The following is a 16,751-nucleotide window of genomic DNA, read 5'->3' as shown; positions in this document are numbered from 1 at the left end:
ATGGTCAATAAAATATGTTGAGAGAATCATATTATTTCAGGTTTAAATGGAGGTAAACTTGGTGATTTATTTTCATTTGTCCAAATTTTGATGCACATAGTTAAATCGAATACATAATTATAATTTTTCGTAACGATATTTAAGTTAAAACTTTTCAAATATATAGAGTGAATAACAAGTAAAAGATGGATTTATGGCGCAAGGAACCTATATCCTTTTATAAAACTGGCGAGTGCAAAAACGTAAAACGGTCTGGTCAATATACACATAGTTTTCTTTTGAAGGTGCCATGATATTTCAGCTCTACTAAACTAGAGGAGATAGTTTAACATTTGTCCTTTAAAAATAAAGAAAATGATTCTGCAAATAACTTTTGTGTGCTAGTATTGTGGTAGATAATTGACCTGTACTTATTGAGTTATTGTGCATAGTATCTATTGGAGAAAAGGATTTTGAGTTATTTTACGAACAGTCACTCAACTTTTAATTTGTTTGTTAAAGTCATTGAATTGTTTTTTAATATAAAAATTACTCAACTTTGCTTCACTATAGAAAAAGTCATTAAATTATTTTTTCTATACTTTTTTGAACACTTTTTTGTAACCAAAGGATCAATCAACTTTGACTAGTAGCCTGTTTGATCAAGTTTCTAAAATCAGTTTATTCTGAAAAATATTTTTTTCAAAAGTGCTTTTGGCAAAAACGAGGTCAATTAATTTAAAAAGTACTTTTGAGCAGCAATTAGTATTTGGACAAGCTTATAAAAAGTGCTTCTAACTGTATTTTTCTCACAAAATACTTTTCAAAAAAGTGCTTTTGGGCAAAAGATATTTTTTTAACTTATGAAAAATTGCTTCTGCTACTCTCCAAAAACACTTATTTTCTCCTAAAAGCTTGGTCTAACACCTCACTTTTTTTAAATAAGCACTTATTAAAAAATAAGTACTTTTGGAGGAAAAATAAGTTTGTCTACAAAAAAGTGTTCAACAACTGCGTGGTTTTTTTTGTTACAAACAATTAATAGAATCCAATGACAGAATATATATTCGGATATCTCCCAAGGGTGAGTTATACTTCCTCCTTATTTTTAAGGATAAAATAAGATTTTAGTGACTTTGTGATATTAAGTCAAATTTAAGAGATTTTTGTCATTATGAAAAATAGTTCAATAGTAATTGAAAAGTTTGAGGGTATGAAATTAAACCCGAATTCATTAATCATCTTATTTTGGGCTTATGCAGCTAGCTATAATATAATTAACCTAAATTTGATATAAACCCGCGCATTTTAAAAGCAGTACGTTAACTCAGTTCATTAGCCAACATGGCGGCCACTAAAAATGAAGAACATGCAGAACCTAAAGTTACGTAATCTTGGAATAGCAAGCATAACTGCCCAGTAGTAACCTTTTCAAGTGATTACTCTAATAGCTTACTTGACAATTGTAAGCTTCTTATGTTTGGCAAGTTCTCTAAAAGGAAACCAAAACTGAAACGAATCCGTGCTGACTTCATAGCTAAAAATCCTACTCTTAAAGATCGAGACTCTGCAAATTGGGAGTTGGGATGATCAACATGTATTTCTTGATTTCACTAATGAAGAGGATTTTGATACTGCTTTGTCCAAGGAAAGCATTATTGTTGCTGGTGCACTCATGCAAGTTTCATGATGGACCTATGAATGGAACGATCAATTTGTGACTGCTTTTTAATTTATGGTGTTTGACTATACAGTCATGATATCAGGAAGTAGCTTTTATTTACAAATTGATTGATTTTTCTGTTTGAGCGGGCGTTTGGACATTAGAATTGTGAACTTTGGAAAAAATTAGTACTTCCTCCGTTTCAATTTGTTTGCCTGGTTTTGACTTAACACGAAATTTAAGAAAGTAAAAAGACTTTTGAATCTTGTTGTCTTAAATTAAATATATGTATAATGTACAAAAATGTCTTTTAACCTTGTGGTCTTAAACATGACACATGAAAAGTTGGAATTAAGAGTTACCAAAAAAGGAAAGTGGGATATTTTCTTTAAACGAACTAAAAAGGAATGTAAGACAAACAAATTGAAACAAAAGGAGTATGTGTTTTCGAGTTGAAAATGGTATTTGGAAATTGGAGTTGTGTTTGGAGAATACAAATTGGAATAGTTTTTGGATTTTTGTGAGTGATTTGGAGTGAAAATTGTGAAAACAGCTTTTTCGAGTTTTCCGAATTCCGGAAAATTATAACAATTCTGTGTCCAAACAGTTTTCCTAATAAAGTGAAAGCTATCTATGGCCAAACAGCTCCTAAGTGACTAAGCAAAAATCATTCCTATATTCTTACTTTGCCTTTGTTACCTGTTACACATTGATGAATTTTCCTATGAAATTTCATTAGTACTTTGTAAACCTGAGAATTGCTTGGGTTGTTACTTGTTAGCATCCTTTTGCAACAACAATCCAGTGAAATCCCGCGCATGGGGTCTGGGGAGGATAGAGTGTACGTAGACCTTACTCCTATCAAAGTAGGACGGTTGTTTCTTGTTAGCATCCTTTTAACCAACTTTTTTTGGTGGTTAGGAGCTCTTTATGTCCGAGCTTTAGTTTTTACCAGTGTACTCCCAAGATTTTATTTCTTTACAGATTTCATCATTGATCTTGACTGATACAAGTATTTATACTAAAAAAAAAATGAAATTCATTGGGAATATAGCAGTAATACAACATAGATATATATCCAAAAGAAAGAAGGTAAGACAACATAGAAGCATAAGCGAATTTTTTGAATTGTTTGATTCGTTCTTGGTTACCACCCTACAACAAAAGATCTAAAAAGGTAAGAAATAATGAGAGAGGGTAAAGAGAATATTCGCCATGATGGAATAGATTTGAAGTTGTAGCCTTTGTCAATCAATTTTTGTGGAAGCTCCTAGTTGACAGTTTTCATTTGATTTCCTTGAGGGTTAAGAAAATTCTTTTCCTTTTTACCTCCTGAACAAAATGCTTGGTTGTGAATGGCGAATCGATTTATTTTGTCATGGTTACCTTGTAAACAGAGTGAAGATTGGGATGAACGACTTGATACTGTGGAGTTAGATAATACCAAAGAGATGGGCACATTGGTGGTGCAAATGGAAAAAAATTATCATGGCAGAGGCTCAACCAATAAAAGTTGTGTGAGGCTCCACCCTTTATTTGACAAGTAGAATTCTGGGTCCCACACCTTTCTCTCTCTTTTATTGTAATCATTCACTCTATTATTTTGCCCACTATCCCCACACAACTTAGCACAAATTTTAATTTTATAATTTTCTCTTCTAAATTAAGCCATACAATTTCATAGTTCAACCAACAAATATTTAGTTTTCAATAGAAGATTAATTGTTATTTTGTCTTCCAGTTCTCACCCGCTCCTACAAAAAAAAAAGGAAGAATTTTTTTTCAAAGTTTTTAAGAATATTCAAAACGTATACGTGTATGGCGTTAACTTAAATCGTATTCTAAAAATCAAATTTATTAATTGCATTTCTGAAATGCAATTTATAATCGTATATCTAAAAATCACTTTGTAAAGCACCAACAAAAATCAATAAAATACTAAAAGTCTTTATGTCAGAATATTCTCCGCTTCAAAATAAGTGTCCACTTAGCTTTTTTATTTTGGTTCAAAATAAGTGTTTACTTACATAATCAAGAAAGAATTAACTTATTTTCCAGTTTTGCCCCTATTTACTCAAGGCAATAAATAGGTAAGAGTCTTATTAATAGAGGGTAGTTTAGTCAAAATACCTATTTTAGGAATTAATATTTTCTTAAGGGTGTGAAAAAGGCTAAGTGGATATTTTTTTTTGAATCGGAGGTATTACATTATTTTAATGCTAAGAATAAACCAACATAAATCGGCAAAATAAACTGATAAAGATAGAAATAGATCTTTTTTTTTCTCTTGATCTACTAAAATGTACGAAACTGACAATTAACCAATTATCAATACATAATTGTGTGAATTTTGTAAATAGCATACAACATATAATGAATAGTTAATGCATTTCTGAAATATTGATTGACCATTTATTACATTATTTTGGAATAATCACTTTGTTAACTACATAAATTATTCAATAATTGCTTTTAATAAATTATATTTTATGGGAGCTTAGTGCTCTAGGCGCCTTTTTTTTATTTTAGAAATGTGATTTATAAATATATTTTATAAATCTGAGTGAAGCTAAATATCGTCTTTCAACGTTTTATTACCTCAATTAACTTAAACATATATATAGTATATCGTATGCATTTTAATATACATTTTGCATATTTAGAATTCTGATAACAGTTGTGCATTATTGAAGTCAAAAGTTTCATACTTTGGTGAAAAAATAGAAACGAAATATTTTTACATTAACTAGTATTTTCCAGAGACAGAGAAAAAAAAGCTTTACATTCTATGAGAAAGAGATAGATGAGAGAGCAAAAAAAATAATTGGAAAGAATAAAAGAGAGAGAGAAAGGTATGGGTAAGCAAAAGTACTGGTGAGACCCAGAAATTCCACTTGTCAAGCAAAGGGTGGAGCCTCACACAACTTTTGTTGGTTGACCCTCTACCATGGTAAAAATTTTCGGTGTAAATGAGTTCGAGACACAGGAGTCAAAAGCAGTACCTGGACAACCACACATACTGGAAGATGTTTTAGATATTTCGAAGTCAGTAGATTGTGTCCCAGATAGTTCATCGATGTGCTCCGCAGATTCAAAAAATCACACATATTTTTTTAGCCATGTTGCAAAGAGGGGCGGATCCAATGTAATGGATGTGGGTTTCCGAACCCACACTCGATAGCCCGAACCCTGTATTTATATTAGGAGTCTGTTAAATATATAACAAATTGCTAGTTGGGAACCCATTACTAAAAGAAGTTGTTGGCTCAACGACAACGAAGGAACCTTGATTCAGCGCTCATGTTCTTGACTCACGATCAATTCCCCTTGGAGTCTTTTTGTCCGAATTTGCATATTAGTTCATTTTACTTGGAACCCACAAGCTTAAAATCCTGGATCCGCCTCTGGTTGCAAATCGTTACTACACTACCTATGATCTATATTAAAATTGATGACATATATAATTACATGCGATCAATGTGAAATGTTCTTGTCTTTATTGTAATAGGTGAAATAATTTTGTGACCAACTTGTCATGTTTAGATTAATAGCGAACGACTTGTATTATTGCATTGATATTAGTATTTATATCAATGATGACGTAATCATTTTGTTAAATATTCATTTAAATGCCAACAACGATAAGTTTCAAGAATTAATTCATCAATTTTCAAGATAATTTTGTCTAAACCATAGGTTGCTTACGGTAGTCACTTCTAATTATTTGATAAAGTATTCTGGTCTAGTGGCTATGTGTGACTCTTTTCAGTTCTTAGTAACTAACATGTTGAGATTAATAGCAAACGACTTGTATTATTTCATTGATACTTGGGTTTATATCAATAACGATGTTATCATTTCGTTAAATATTCATTCAAATGCCAACAACGATAAGTTTCAAAAATTAATTCATCAATTTTCAAGATAATTTCGTCTATACCGTAAGTTACTTACAGGAATTGTAGTAACTTCTTATAACCTGATAAAAAATTCTGGTCTAGTGGCTATGTGTGACTCTTCAGTTTTTAGTGGCTAAAATGTGACCTGAATAAGATTCTAATAATTGTTTCTGGCAATGTCGTCTTCTTCCTTTGGGTGAACAACTGCTGTAATTTGATCTGAAACAATCTTTGACCAAATTTCTTTAAATTTCATATATGAACTCCCCTCGATGTTTCGGTTCTTTTGAGATATCACCCACTCGAAATAAAACTCGTTTACGGTAATCCAAACTTTGAACACATTGATAGTTGCTACATTCCATATAATAATTAATTCTTGCAAGTTATTAGAATATATATATATATATATATATATATATATATATATATAGCCAATGCAGAGGTTTAGTAGAAACTATAGAATGCTAAAAAATCTAGCATAGACCTGAATAAGATTCTACTAAACTGTTTCTGGCAATGTTGTCTTCTTCCTTTAGACGAACAATTGCTGTAATTTGATCTGAAACCATGTCAAATCTTAACCAAATTGCTTCAAATTTCAGATATGAACTCCCCTCTGTAATACCCCAATTTTTTAAAAAAAAATAATTAATACTTGAATTTTCGATTGATCATATCTTTATAGTAAGGATATATTTACTTCGCACTCCCTGTGTGAATTTGGCGATATATGAAAATTGCTTACTCTAGATTGTGTTAATATTTACAAGGAAGTTTCGAGATGTTATGTTTACCACTTGTCATCCTCTTGATAAATTAATTATGAAATACAATAGATATAGATAAGTTTGGGCAGTCTTTTTTTTATTTATTTTTCCTTATCCAAAGTAGCATATATACCTTTTTGGCTCATATCCTCTCCATCGCCCCTAATTTCATTTTCTCCAAGAAAATAAAACCCCAAAACCCCTCTCCACTCATCAAATTCTCCCACTAAATCAATCATCAAGACTTGTTGTGGTTGAGCCACAAACAACTCCACACGATTGAGGTAAGTTTAGAACCCGTTTTTGAACTGGATAGTTGTTAGCGTTTTCAGCATATTTACTTGTATAAAATTTAGCCCTAAAACTTTCGTTCAGGCTCCAAAACCTAATTTTGCTTGTGTTTACTCGAATAGGGGTGATGAAGTACAGGGCAGGTGCTGCCCAGATTTCTGTTTTGCAAACCCTACACATACTACTGTTAGTATTTTGAGCATATCTTGTAGTACAAAATTACTATAGGAGTAATTTAAATTTCTCTGAAACCCCAAGACATATATCTACAACTTTCATTAAGGCCACAAAGTCTATTTTTGCCGTTTACCCCTTTGAAACTGAGCCACAATACAAGACAGTAGTACTGTCCAGAATTTCTGTTTTGATAGTTTAATGTGATTTTTACTGATATCATGTTTAGTTTCGAAGTGTTGAAACCATTGAACTTAAATAGATATGTGATTGTGTATTTAAGGTATATATACTCTTGTACAAGCTAAGAGGAATTGTTTGACGAAGTGGAATTTGGTTGGTCTATGGCGTAGGCGATTTGAACTCCTCGAGTTGTGGTAGAACTTGTTGTATGGTAAAATACCAAGGTTTGTGTATAAACTTGAACTTGGAATATCTTTACTTGCTGGAATTTTGAAGTATCTTGATAAGTTGTCTCCTTTCTCTTCGTCTTACATCATTGTATGGTTATTAGCTCAAGTATTGCAAAATATTCGCTAAATCACCCACTTGTACGAATTGCTTGATCATTTTGCATTCTTGTTAGGAATTTGTCCTTCTTGTTCTTGTTGTGGTGATTTTGTCACTGATATCGGCATGCCTCTTGATTCGGATCTTGCTCATCTTGACTTTGGATTTACATTTCGTCTTGATGATGGACTTTTGTCCATTTTCGAGTATGGGTGGAAAGCCACTTTCAACATGGCTCTAGATTCTCTTGATTATTGGGTGACGACCCTTCTTGATTTGGGGCTTCGGTCCATCTTGATATTGATAGTTCTTGGTGTGATGGCTTGACGTACATATTGGGCGAAATTGGTTATTTGACAAACTCTCTTGAATTGATTTATAAGCTTTCTTGACACTTGAGCCTTCGAATATTGATTTCGACATTTGGAAACTCTTCAAGGTTTTGATATTTGATACTTTGATATACTTGTTTATTTGATTTATTATTATCTAATTGAGCTACCTACGACGGATAAGGGAATTGGAGAATCTAATGGCTCCGAGCCCAAAGTTTATACGCCACTAAACTTTATGCTTAGCGATAGTTGTTTTCTATCGTAGGTAATGTGCGGGACGAGATTTGAAGATGGCCATTTGGAGTAGACTTTTTTGGGAGGTTTAGTGAAGATCACATTTGCATATGCATGTAGGTCTTGAAAATTTTTTGGGGACTTGTACATGATCCATATGTCACACTTATGCATGTAATTTTGGAGGCTTGTTAGACCACAAGGCCATAAGCTTGTAACTTGAACTCGGTAACTTGTTTTGCTGTTTTTAGGTGTCCTTTTAACCCAAGTCATGCCATGTACTGGTTTTACATTTTGTCTTGTAATTATGTACCAAGGAGGAGACTATTTTCGTTTGATGTTCACACGTTTGAAATTCGTGTATATTATGAACCTGCAGTGGTGTTGATTGGAAAATATAATTTCAAAATGAAGTTTCTTAAATGTGTTGACTGTTTGAGGAAGGCGTTACCATTTTAAATTGACACTCTGATATTGTATTTCATCTAAGAAATTTTTCGGAGTGTATAATGGAAAAAAAAATGCTGCACTTTCAACCCTTTTTCGCATGGGCCTATTTACGCTATTAAATATTTTTGTGAATATCTTTTGGCATAAATTTCTTCTAAACGTTGTAAGTGTGAAATTAGTTTTTGTTTTGTAAGTGGTATCCTCTCAAAGGGGATGCTACACCCTCGACGTTTCAGTTGTTTTGAGATATCCCTTATTCGAAATAAAACTCGTTTACGGTAATCCAAACTTTGAATACATTCATAGCTGCTACATTCCATATAATAACTAATTCTTCCAAGTTATTAGAATATATATATATATATATATATAGCCAATGTAGAAATTTAGTAGAAACTATAGAATGCTCAAAAATCTGACATAGACCTGAATAAGATTCTACTAAACTGTTTCTGGCAGTGTCATCTTCTTCCTTTGGACGAACTACTGCTGTAATTTGATCTGAAGTCATGTCAAATCTTAACCAAATTGCCTCAAATTTTAGATATGAACTCCCCTATATGTTCCTGTTCTTTTGATAAATCACCCACTCGAAATAAAGCTCGTTTGCGGGAATCCGAACTTTGAACAATAGTATTTTTCAACCTTGAGAGCTGCAATAAATCAATCAAAAATCATATCAAATCTCAACGAAATTATTTCAAATTTCAGATATGAAATATCCTTGATGTTGCGATTTTTTTGATGTATCACCCACTCAAAACGGAGCTCGTTTGCGGTAACCAACATTTTTTAATTAGAGCTTTGAATCTTTGTTAATGGCCTTCAATGGCTTCCAGCTCCTTCTTCACGTTTTTCAGCAACCAAAATGTATATATACTTCAAGTTTAGCTTTCAATGACACTCACACACATAGAAGATGAAGGAATGAGAGAATTTGAGAGACGAAGAATTAATTCAGAGAAGAAGAACATGAAAGAAGAAAGAGAAATAGAAAGGGACTTTTTGAAAAGTTTAAAAATTTAACCCGAATTTTTTAAAAGTACAAAGAAGCCCCATGTGTTTGCTAATCAAGTGGTTAGTAATTTCTGGACCAAAAATAAATGAAAAAGAAAATGAAAGCCCTTCCACTTCGATTTTTTATTCAGGTCCTGCTAACTAAATCTTCCAAGCTTCTAACCATACAAAAACAACTATTCTCTCAAAATATTTATAAAACTATATAGAAGTCGTTTCAAAATAAACGAAAGTTAAACGAATCGAGTCCTTAATAGTAAACATATTATTATAACCAAGTAAATAAAAAGATCTCTTGAAAAGAAAAACAAAGGAGATTTGAGTCGACTAAAGTGGTTTATGATTTTTTTTTCCTGAAGCTTTTTAAGGCCCTATTTGGATATAAGTTTTCTTCTTATAAAAAATAAAATATTATTTCGTTATGCATTTAGATGATTTTTTTGGTTAATTTTTGAAGATTTACTTTTTAAAATAGGTTTTTCAAGTGATTTTTTTTCACGTACAAAACTCCAAGTTTTAAATTCTCTTTTTCAACTTCAAATTTAAATGTACTTTTTTCCAAATATAATGTCCAAATACCTACTCCCTCTATTTACTTTTACTTATCACGTTTCGCTTTTCGACAATCAATTTGACTAGTCTTCGGAGCTAAATCGAATTGGATTCATTCAATATTATGTTCAAAAACTTTACGAAATATACTCTAAGTTGTAATTCTTTTTATATTAATCTGCTAAATACATACATCTTAAAATATTGATCAAAATTTATGTAATTTAGCTCTCGGGGAGGGAAAAGTGAAAAGTAAAACTGAACGAAGGGAGTACATAATTAACTTAACCCACCGTCAAAAGATGTGACACAGTGGATGAGGCTGTTCTTCCTTTAATAAAAGATTTCAAGTTCGAGCTCTGGTAGGAAAAAAATCTTGATAGGGAGCGCCTCCCAATGGCCCTGCACCAGGAGCAGATTTAGAGGGTGCTAAGAGTGTTCACCCTCGACAAAAAATTACAGTATATATATAAGATATATTTTCTATGTTTATCTAATAAATATATTAATATTTGAATATCCTAAACAAATATAAAAGCTTATACAAAAGTTAGCTCAATGGTACAAATAGTTTAAAATTGTCCTTTTATAAGTGTTATTGGTTCATTCCCATCCTTAACTCCCAAGAAACTACTCATAAAGCAGTGCCCCTCACTCTTCCACTCCTAATATGGCTGCACCCAAAAACAACGTTAGTTATTCAACCTTTTCGAATGACTATCGATATAGTGTGGTGGCCGAATGTAAGCTTAGAATGGTTGGAAAGTTCTTTAAACCAAAACCAAAAATGACTAAAATCCGTGTTAGTTTCAGGGCAAAAGTCCCTCTTAAAGGGGTAGTCAAGATGAAGTCTTATGATGATCTACATGTGTTTCTTGATTTTACTAATGAAGAGGATTATGATTCTGTTTTGTTGAAAGAAAAGGTTGTTGTTGCTGGGGCCCTCATGGAGGTTTCTAGGTGGACCCCACAATTTCCTGATCAAGTTGTGAGTGCTTGCTTTTTTGTTAATTATGTTTGTTTGATTATTCAGTTATGATATTAGAAATAGGTTTTATCTACAACTTATTGTGTGTTTCCCTGTTTGGTACGAGGAAAACCACTTATTTTTTTGGTATTTGGTAAGTAAACGGAAAATTTAATCTAAAAATATTTATATATAATCTAGACAAACACTATAGGGTCTGTAGGGTTGTGGGAGGAAGGGGGGAGGTGGGTCGTGGGAGGGGGGGGGGGGGGGTTGAGGTGGGGACTAGAAGGGCAAGTAGTGGCAATTACCTTCTATCACAAATCAAAATTTTATATTATAAATGCATTGTATAATGACTGGACCTTGGAATAGATTGGAGAGCCCGATAGGAAATGTAAACAGTTGTGGAAGGGGGCAAAACATCTTTATTATATATGAGGAACACATGAAAATCTCGGTGAGGGTGGTGGGGATGGTGGGGGTGAGAGGTGGGGCATGGGTAGGGGATGGGTGGGAGGTTGGGTGTGTGGGGCGGTAGTTGGGTTTTGCCGAGGTAGGGATAATGGGGGTGAGGATGGAGAGTAGAGAATCAGCATGTAGTGTCACTTATTCTCCTACTTCCAACTGGGATGCCATTATCTTGAATTTAGAGAAACTACTAGTTTTCCTAAAAATAATATTTTTCAAAATACTTCGACCAACCAATTATGGGAAAGTTGGAACCGTTTTCTGAAAAAATTGTTCCTTCATACCAAATACACCTTCCATTGAACCTATTTGATTGGACAAGATGTTAAACATGTCACTATATTTGTCTGCTTATGTTACAAGACTTCTGAAACTTGTGGTTTTACATATGACATAACATTTGTTTTGCTATGAGAAATTATCATTAAAGGTAAAATGAGAAGTTTAAGTTAAATTGTTTCCATATTTAAAAAGTGTTATTCTTTGTTGAACAAACTAGAAAGGAAATATGATTACAACAACTTGAAAGGAGGGAATAAAACATTTGTTTTAAGCAATGAAGGATAAAGTATTGTTGGTCCCAAGTAAAGTAAAGGAGGAGGAATGTGTAATTCAGGACTGCTTGAAAATAATTGCATTTTGATGAATCCTGATATGTGTAGTTCACCCCATCTAATTTCCATGAAGCCTGGTTGGTTGCCTGAGTGATTTTTATTTTAAGTAAGGAACTCTACCATGGGTTTGAAGTTTCACTAAGTACGTCTCTCCTCTTCGAAAACCCCTGCCTACGACAACAGGGGATTTGCCTTCTGGGTCGAGCTCGTTGCACGGGGCTTGCCTAGTGCGGGTTATCTCTCCTGTGTGGTTTGCGAGCTATTGCACAGGATCTAGGTTTACCCTGTGTGCACCTGAAGGGTAGCGACTGCGGGTTTCTCATGTCATAAAAAAAGTATAGTCCGTCTCTGGCAGAGACGTTATACAAGGAGATTTAAAAAAAAAAAAAAAAAAAAAGGCACACATGAGATAGAAACCTATGACCTAAAGCAATTTTTTAACCATCTTTGCCACTTTACTTTTTCCTTATATGAGGAGTAATTATAGTCTTTGCTTGGAAATATTAAATTGCAATTATAGGAGATGCTAGACCAAGAACTGTTTATGTCTGAGCTTTAGTATTTATCATTGTTGCACTATCTTTGGGGTGAAAATTCGGATCTTGGATTTTAGTTATTGGCACCATTAGTGTAGTTTATATGCTGTATTAGACAATTGCATATACTGCTATTGTACTGCCTAGCTTTTGCTTTCTTTGGAGATTTCAGCATTGAGCTTGACTGCAAAAGGTTTCCTTATGCAGAAAGACAGTAATTATTGGGAAAATATGAAATATTTTGTAGTAATGCAATATAGAAATCTATCAACAAAAAGGTTAATGTAATATAGAAGAAGTAAATGTTGTTAAATTAGATGTCAGTCTTGTGGTACTTGCCTAAAATGAAAAGATCTAAAAAGTTAAAAAATCAAGTGAAAGAGAAAATTGACTGTGCTGGGATAAATTTTATGGCTGTAGTCTTTGTCAACCAGTTTGAGCGGAAGCTCTTGGTTGACAGCTTTATTTTGAGTTCCAAGAAGGTTGGCGAAAATTCTTGTCCTTGTTGCCTCCTGAAAAAAGTGAATTGTGTATCGATGTAATTTTTCATGGTTACCTTGTAATGCAGAGAGAAACGTTTGGTATTATGGAGCTAGATAATACCAAAAGAGATGAGCATATTGGTAGCAGAAATGAGTACGGGACAAAGAAGTCAGAAGCAGTACCTGAAAATCCACACATACAGAAAGATGTTTTGTATATTTCTGATTCAGTAGATTGTGTTCCTGAAGTAACTCATTCTTATTCCGAGGACAGAATTGCAAGTCATGTCAATTGTGAAACCTCTGAAATAAATTCTTCCATGGAAATTAGTTGCACTGGGTTTAGTGGCCTTTCACCTGCTCCAAATGGGATTGCTGGAAGAATTTCTTCTGTTACGTATGATAGTTCATCAAGGTGTTCAACAGACTTAGTTCCTTCAGTGATTATGAATAGGGGGCCTTTAAGAGGGACTTGTTTGAACCACAACAACAAAAAGTCATATAGCAGGTAACCTTTTTCTGCCATTCATTTTGGCATCCAGATTTGAATGTCTCTTGATGATGTCTGTGGTGGTTCTAATTCCTGGTGCTTTAACTTTTTAGAGGGTGGAATTATGGAAGCAAGTTAAATAGTGAAGCAGCTGAATGGCAGCCTTGTAAAGCACTTAGTCAGCCATTATATGCTCTTCCAATTGTCGAACACCATGAGAATCAGAAATCAAGACCTCCGATGGAAGTGCAATATTCGACCTATACGGGATACCCAACAGTAACCTTTTCAGAGAACCACCGTAAAAGCTTAGTCCCCAAGTATAAGCTCACTTTGATTGGGAATTTCTTCCATAGGAGGCCAAAAATGAAAGAAATCCGAGTTGATTTCAGTGCAAAGAATCCTCTGAACGGCCAGGTGAAGATTAGGGCTTGCACTTGTCGACAAATATTACTTTGTTTCACCAATGAAGAGGATTACTACACTATTTTGTACAAGAAATCACTCTTCGTTGCTGGTGCCGTCATGCTGATTTCCTGGTCCCCAGATTTCCACCATGAAGTAGTGAGTACTTTAAACCCAGTTTGGTTACATCTACCGTTTTTATAATGGCACTTCTTCGAATGGGAAGCTCTGTCATAACTGGTGGCTCCCATGGGAAAGCTTTGTCTATTGCATGTCTATGGTTTTTGATTTTGCATAGATATGATATCTGATTTGTTTTTATTTACAGTTTATCACACATGTTTGTGTGAGGATACCAAGGCAGTGTTTAGCAAGAGGTTTTGTCTAGTAGAAGACTTACTACATCTTTACGCCGCCTCTGTTACGTCTGACAGATTGCTGAATTTTCACATGGAGTGTGCTACATTTTCCACTGAGAAGTGCAGCAGTAGTTAAATTTGTGTATCCCTCATGCACAGTGAACTGTTAGATATTAAGCTTCTGTTTTATCAGCTATTTTGGGTACAGGGGGCAAAATTTTCTTGTTTGGAATTCCTTTTTGTCCGAATTAGGGTTGTGGGAAATACCAAACTAAGGAGCTCTCAGTGTCTGCGCTCGCTTTGGTATAATATCTTTGGTTTGGATATATTGTTTCAATTTCTTCTTTAAAAGCTAATATACCACCAGGCATTGGTACCTTGGTGGCTTTTTTAATTAATACTAACAAAAAACTCAAATAAGAAAGCACAAGGGGGGCCGGCCTTATCTTGCTGTCCCAATGAGCGATCATAGTTAGCTTATTAGCTTTAATTGTTGGCATCATCGTGTAATTTTCTGTGCGGTTTTCGACAATTGTACATGCTGCTGTTGTACTTCCTAGCTATTGCTTTTATATAACTTTTTTATCATTAAGCCTGACTGATAGAAAAAAACTGCTTATGCAGAAACAAAATATTCATCTTGATTTCAGATGCAGCGATGCAAGTCCTGTTAATCGGGATACAGACACCTCTAAACTGCATCCTTCTATAGCAACACAAAATATGATTGCAAGAAGTCCTCATGTTATGGATTATAGTTCATCAACGTGTTCCGCATACTCAATTCCCCCGGTTGTTACGGATGGGCCTTACAGGGTGACTTCTACGAACCATAAAAATAAGGTAAGAAAAGCTTTTACTCTTCGTCATTTCCTTTATGTCGGTGTATAGTAATCTGTGGCAAGCTTAGTATCCTGTTATCTTTATATTCATGCGAGGAATATAATATATCCTGAAATATTGGAGAGCGGCCATGTATTTTACTGTTATGCATGCTTGTTCTTCTTTTGTTTATGTGTAAATTAAGCATTCCCCATTTACAAAGTTAGAGGAAAAAAGTTATTTTCCAATGACTTCCAACTTTTATATGACGTTGCTTTCTTTTTTATGCAGGAAATAGTAGTTTCACATAGAGAAAGACCTTCCTTGGAGCTGCCAAATACAAGTTTTCCTCCTAGAAGCCCTCCAAGAAGTATAGGGTCTGCCATTCAGTCGATGTCCAAGTTATCAATCTCAGATAGCTCCAAGCTGACTCAGAAATCAGTTACCTCGGTCAATTCAGCTGAAACTGATGTTTTATTGAATGCTGATCCTCATAAAGCCATAGTGCCAACAGTAAGTGTAGCTGGTCGGTTGTGCCCTGATCCTTCAACAGCTACAGACATTTATGTTCTTCAGTCTTATCCGAATGGAATTGTGGGGAGTCCTATTTTTGGAAGAAACGAACAAGCTGGCCGTGGAAGCACCTTTCCCAACCCTAGCCGAGCCCTGGATCAGCACATTCTTGCTTAGCCAAATATGACTGCCAGGATAGCACAACTACAACCACCAACAACCTCAGTAAGTGACAGTACCAGCTCAATCCGATATGGGGAATGTCTCAAGAATCATGCTGCAAGCATGGGAGGGCATGCTGTCGACGGATGTGGAGAATTCACGCCAAATGGAGGAGAAGGGACCCCTGGAGCTCTGAAATGTGCTGCTTGTAAGTGCCACCGAAATTTTCACAAGAAAGAGATCGACGACCACCGACAGATGGCCGGCATTGGATCACATTCTACGTTCAATCAACCGAGAAATAATAGCAGTAGCGACGATATGCACAACCAACCCCTGATTTCTCTTCCCACACAGCAGCTGCAGCAGTATAGCTCTTCTCCTAACTCAGTGGTTAACTCTTCACAGTCTTATCCTCAACCACCCTCGCCGATATCTGGTTCGGTATTTTTACAACAGGGCTCGGAAAAAATAGAACCTGGTTTAGTTCGACCAAGCTGCTCAAATGAAATGTTGAATCATGACACCATGCAGAATGGACAGGAATGGGAGTATTCCAGGAGGGACAGCAGCAGGAATATATCACGAGATCATCCTTCAATACGAAATGAAAGTTGGAATGTTGACATGTTCAAGCCTTTAAACAACAGAACCCCTGATCACATTTTATCTGAGTTTCCAGCCTGCATGTCTAGGTGCCAGTCCCAGAGTGTCTTTGCCAATGAATTTCCACATCTTGACATCATTAACAACTTGTTACGTGAAGAGCATGGAACTGGACGGACTTTGATGACCAACTCAGGCTTTCAGAGTTTGAACAATGGAACAAACCATCTGAGTGGGCATTTCACTTACCCGAGCGATATTGGGATGTTTACAGGTTTAGATCCCTCAACAAGTTCTTGTAGGCCTGAGCGTAATCTCTCTGGTCTTTAGATTTGGAGTGATTCTGCTCTTCTTTATTACCTTTTATATACATGAAAAATGCTAAGTATATTGATATTTCATTAGCGCTGAAGTATGTTAATAGCTCCTTTTGGCAATGTTATGATGGCA

At 34.6% G+C, this 16,751-nt stretch overlaps 2 protein-coding genes across 2 annotated transcripts; both read left to right on the top strand.

Moving 5' to 3' along the window:
• Positions 1-10,465: 10,465 nt before the first annotated feature.
• Positions 10,466-15,710, top strand: LOC132610296 (uncharacterized). The gene is made up of 5 exons (XM_060324603.1): positions 10,466-10,862; positions 13,031-13,452; positions 13,548-13,998; positions 14,823-15,041; positions 15,312-15,710. Exons 1-5 carry the CDS (start codon positions 10,545-10,547, stop codon positions 15,708-15,710), a joined length of 1,809 nt encoding a protein of 602 aa, XP_060180586.1. The 5' UTR covers positions 10,466-10,544.
• Positions 15,707-16,631, top strand: LOC132610297 (uncharacterized). The gene has a single exon (XM_060324605.1). It carries the CDS (start codon positions 15,717-15,719, stop codon positions 16,629-16,631), a length of 915 nt encoding a protein of 304 aa, XP_060180588.1. The 5' UTR covers positions 15,707-15,716.
• Positions 16,632-16,751: the final 120 nt, after the last annotated feature.

The sequence above is a fragment of the Lycium barbarum genome, chromosome 9 (assembly GCF_019175385.1).
Source record: "Lycium barbarum isolate Lr01 chromosome 9, ASM1917538v2, whole genome shotgun sequence".
NCBI lineage: Eukaryota > Viridiplantae > Streptophyta > Magnoliopsida > Solanales > Solanaceae > Lycium > Lycium barbarum.
This window is presented reverse-complemented; position numbering and strand designations above follow the sequence as displayed.

Excerpts from the sequence above, each read along its gene's own strand:
- LOC132610296 (XM_060324603.1), top strand. The coding sequence starts at position 10,545 with ATGGCTGCACCCAAAAACAACGTTAGTTATTCAACCTTTTCGAATGAC. Across the intron at positions 13,999-14,822 it reads CAGATTTCCACCATGAAGTA|AAACAAAATATTCATCTTGA; the intron begins GTGAGTACTTTA and ends CTGCTTATGCAG. Across the intron at positions 15,042-15,311 it reads CTACGAACCATAAAAATAAG|GAAATAGTAGTTTCACATAG; the intron begins GTAAGAAAAGCT and ends TTTTTTATGCAG.
- LOC132610297 (XM_060324605.1), top strand. The coding sequence starts at position 15,717 with ATGACTGCCAGGATAGCACAACTACAACCACCAACAACCTCAGTAAGT.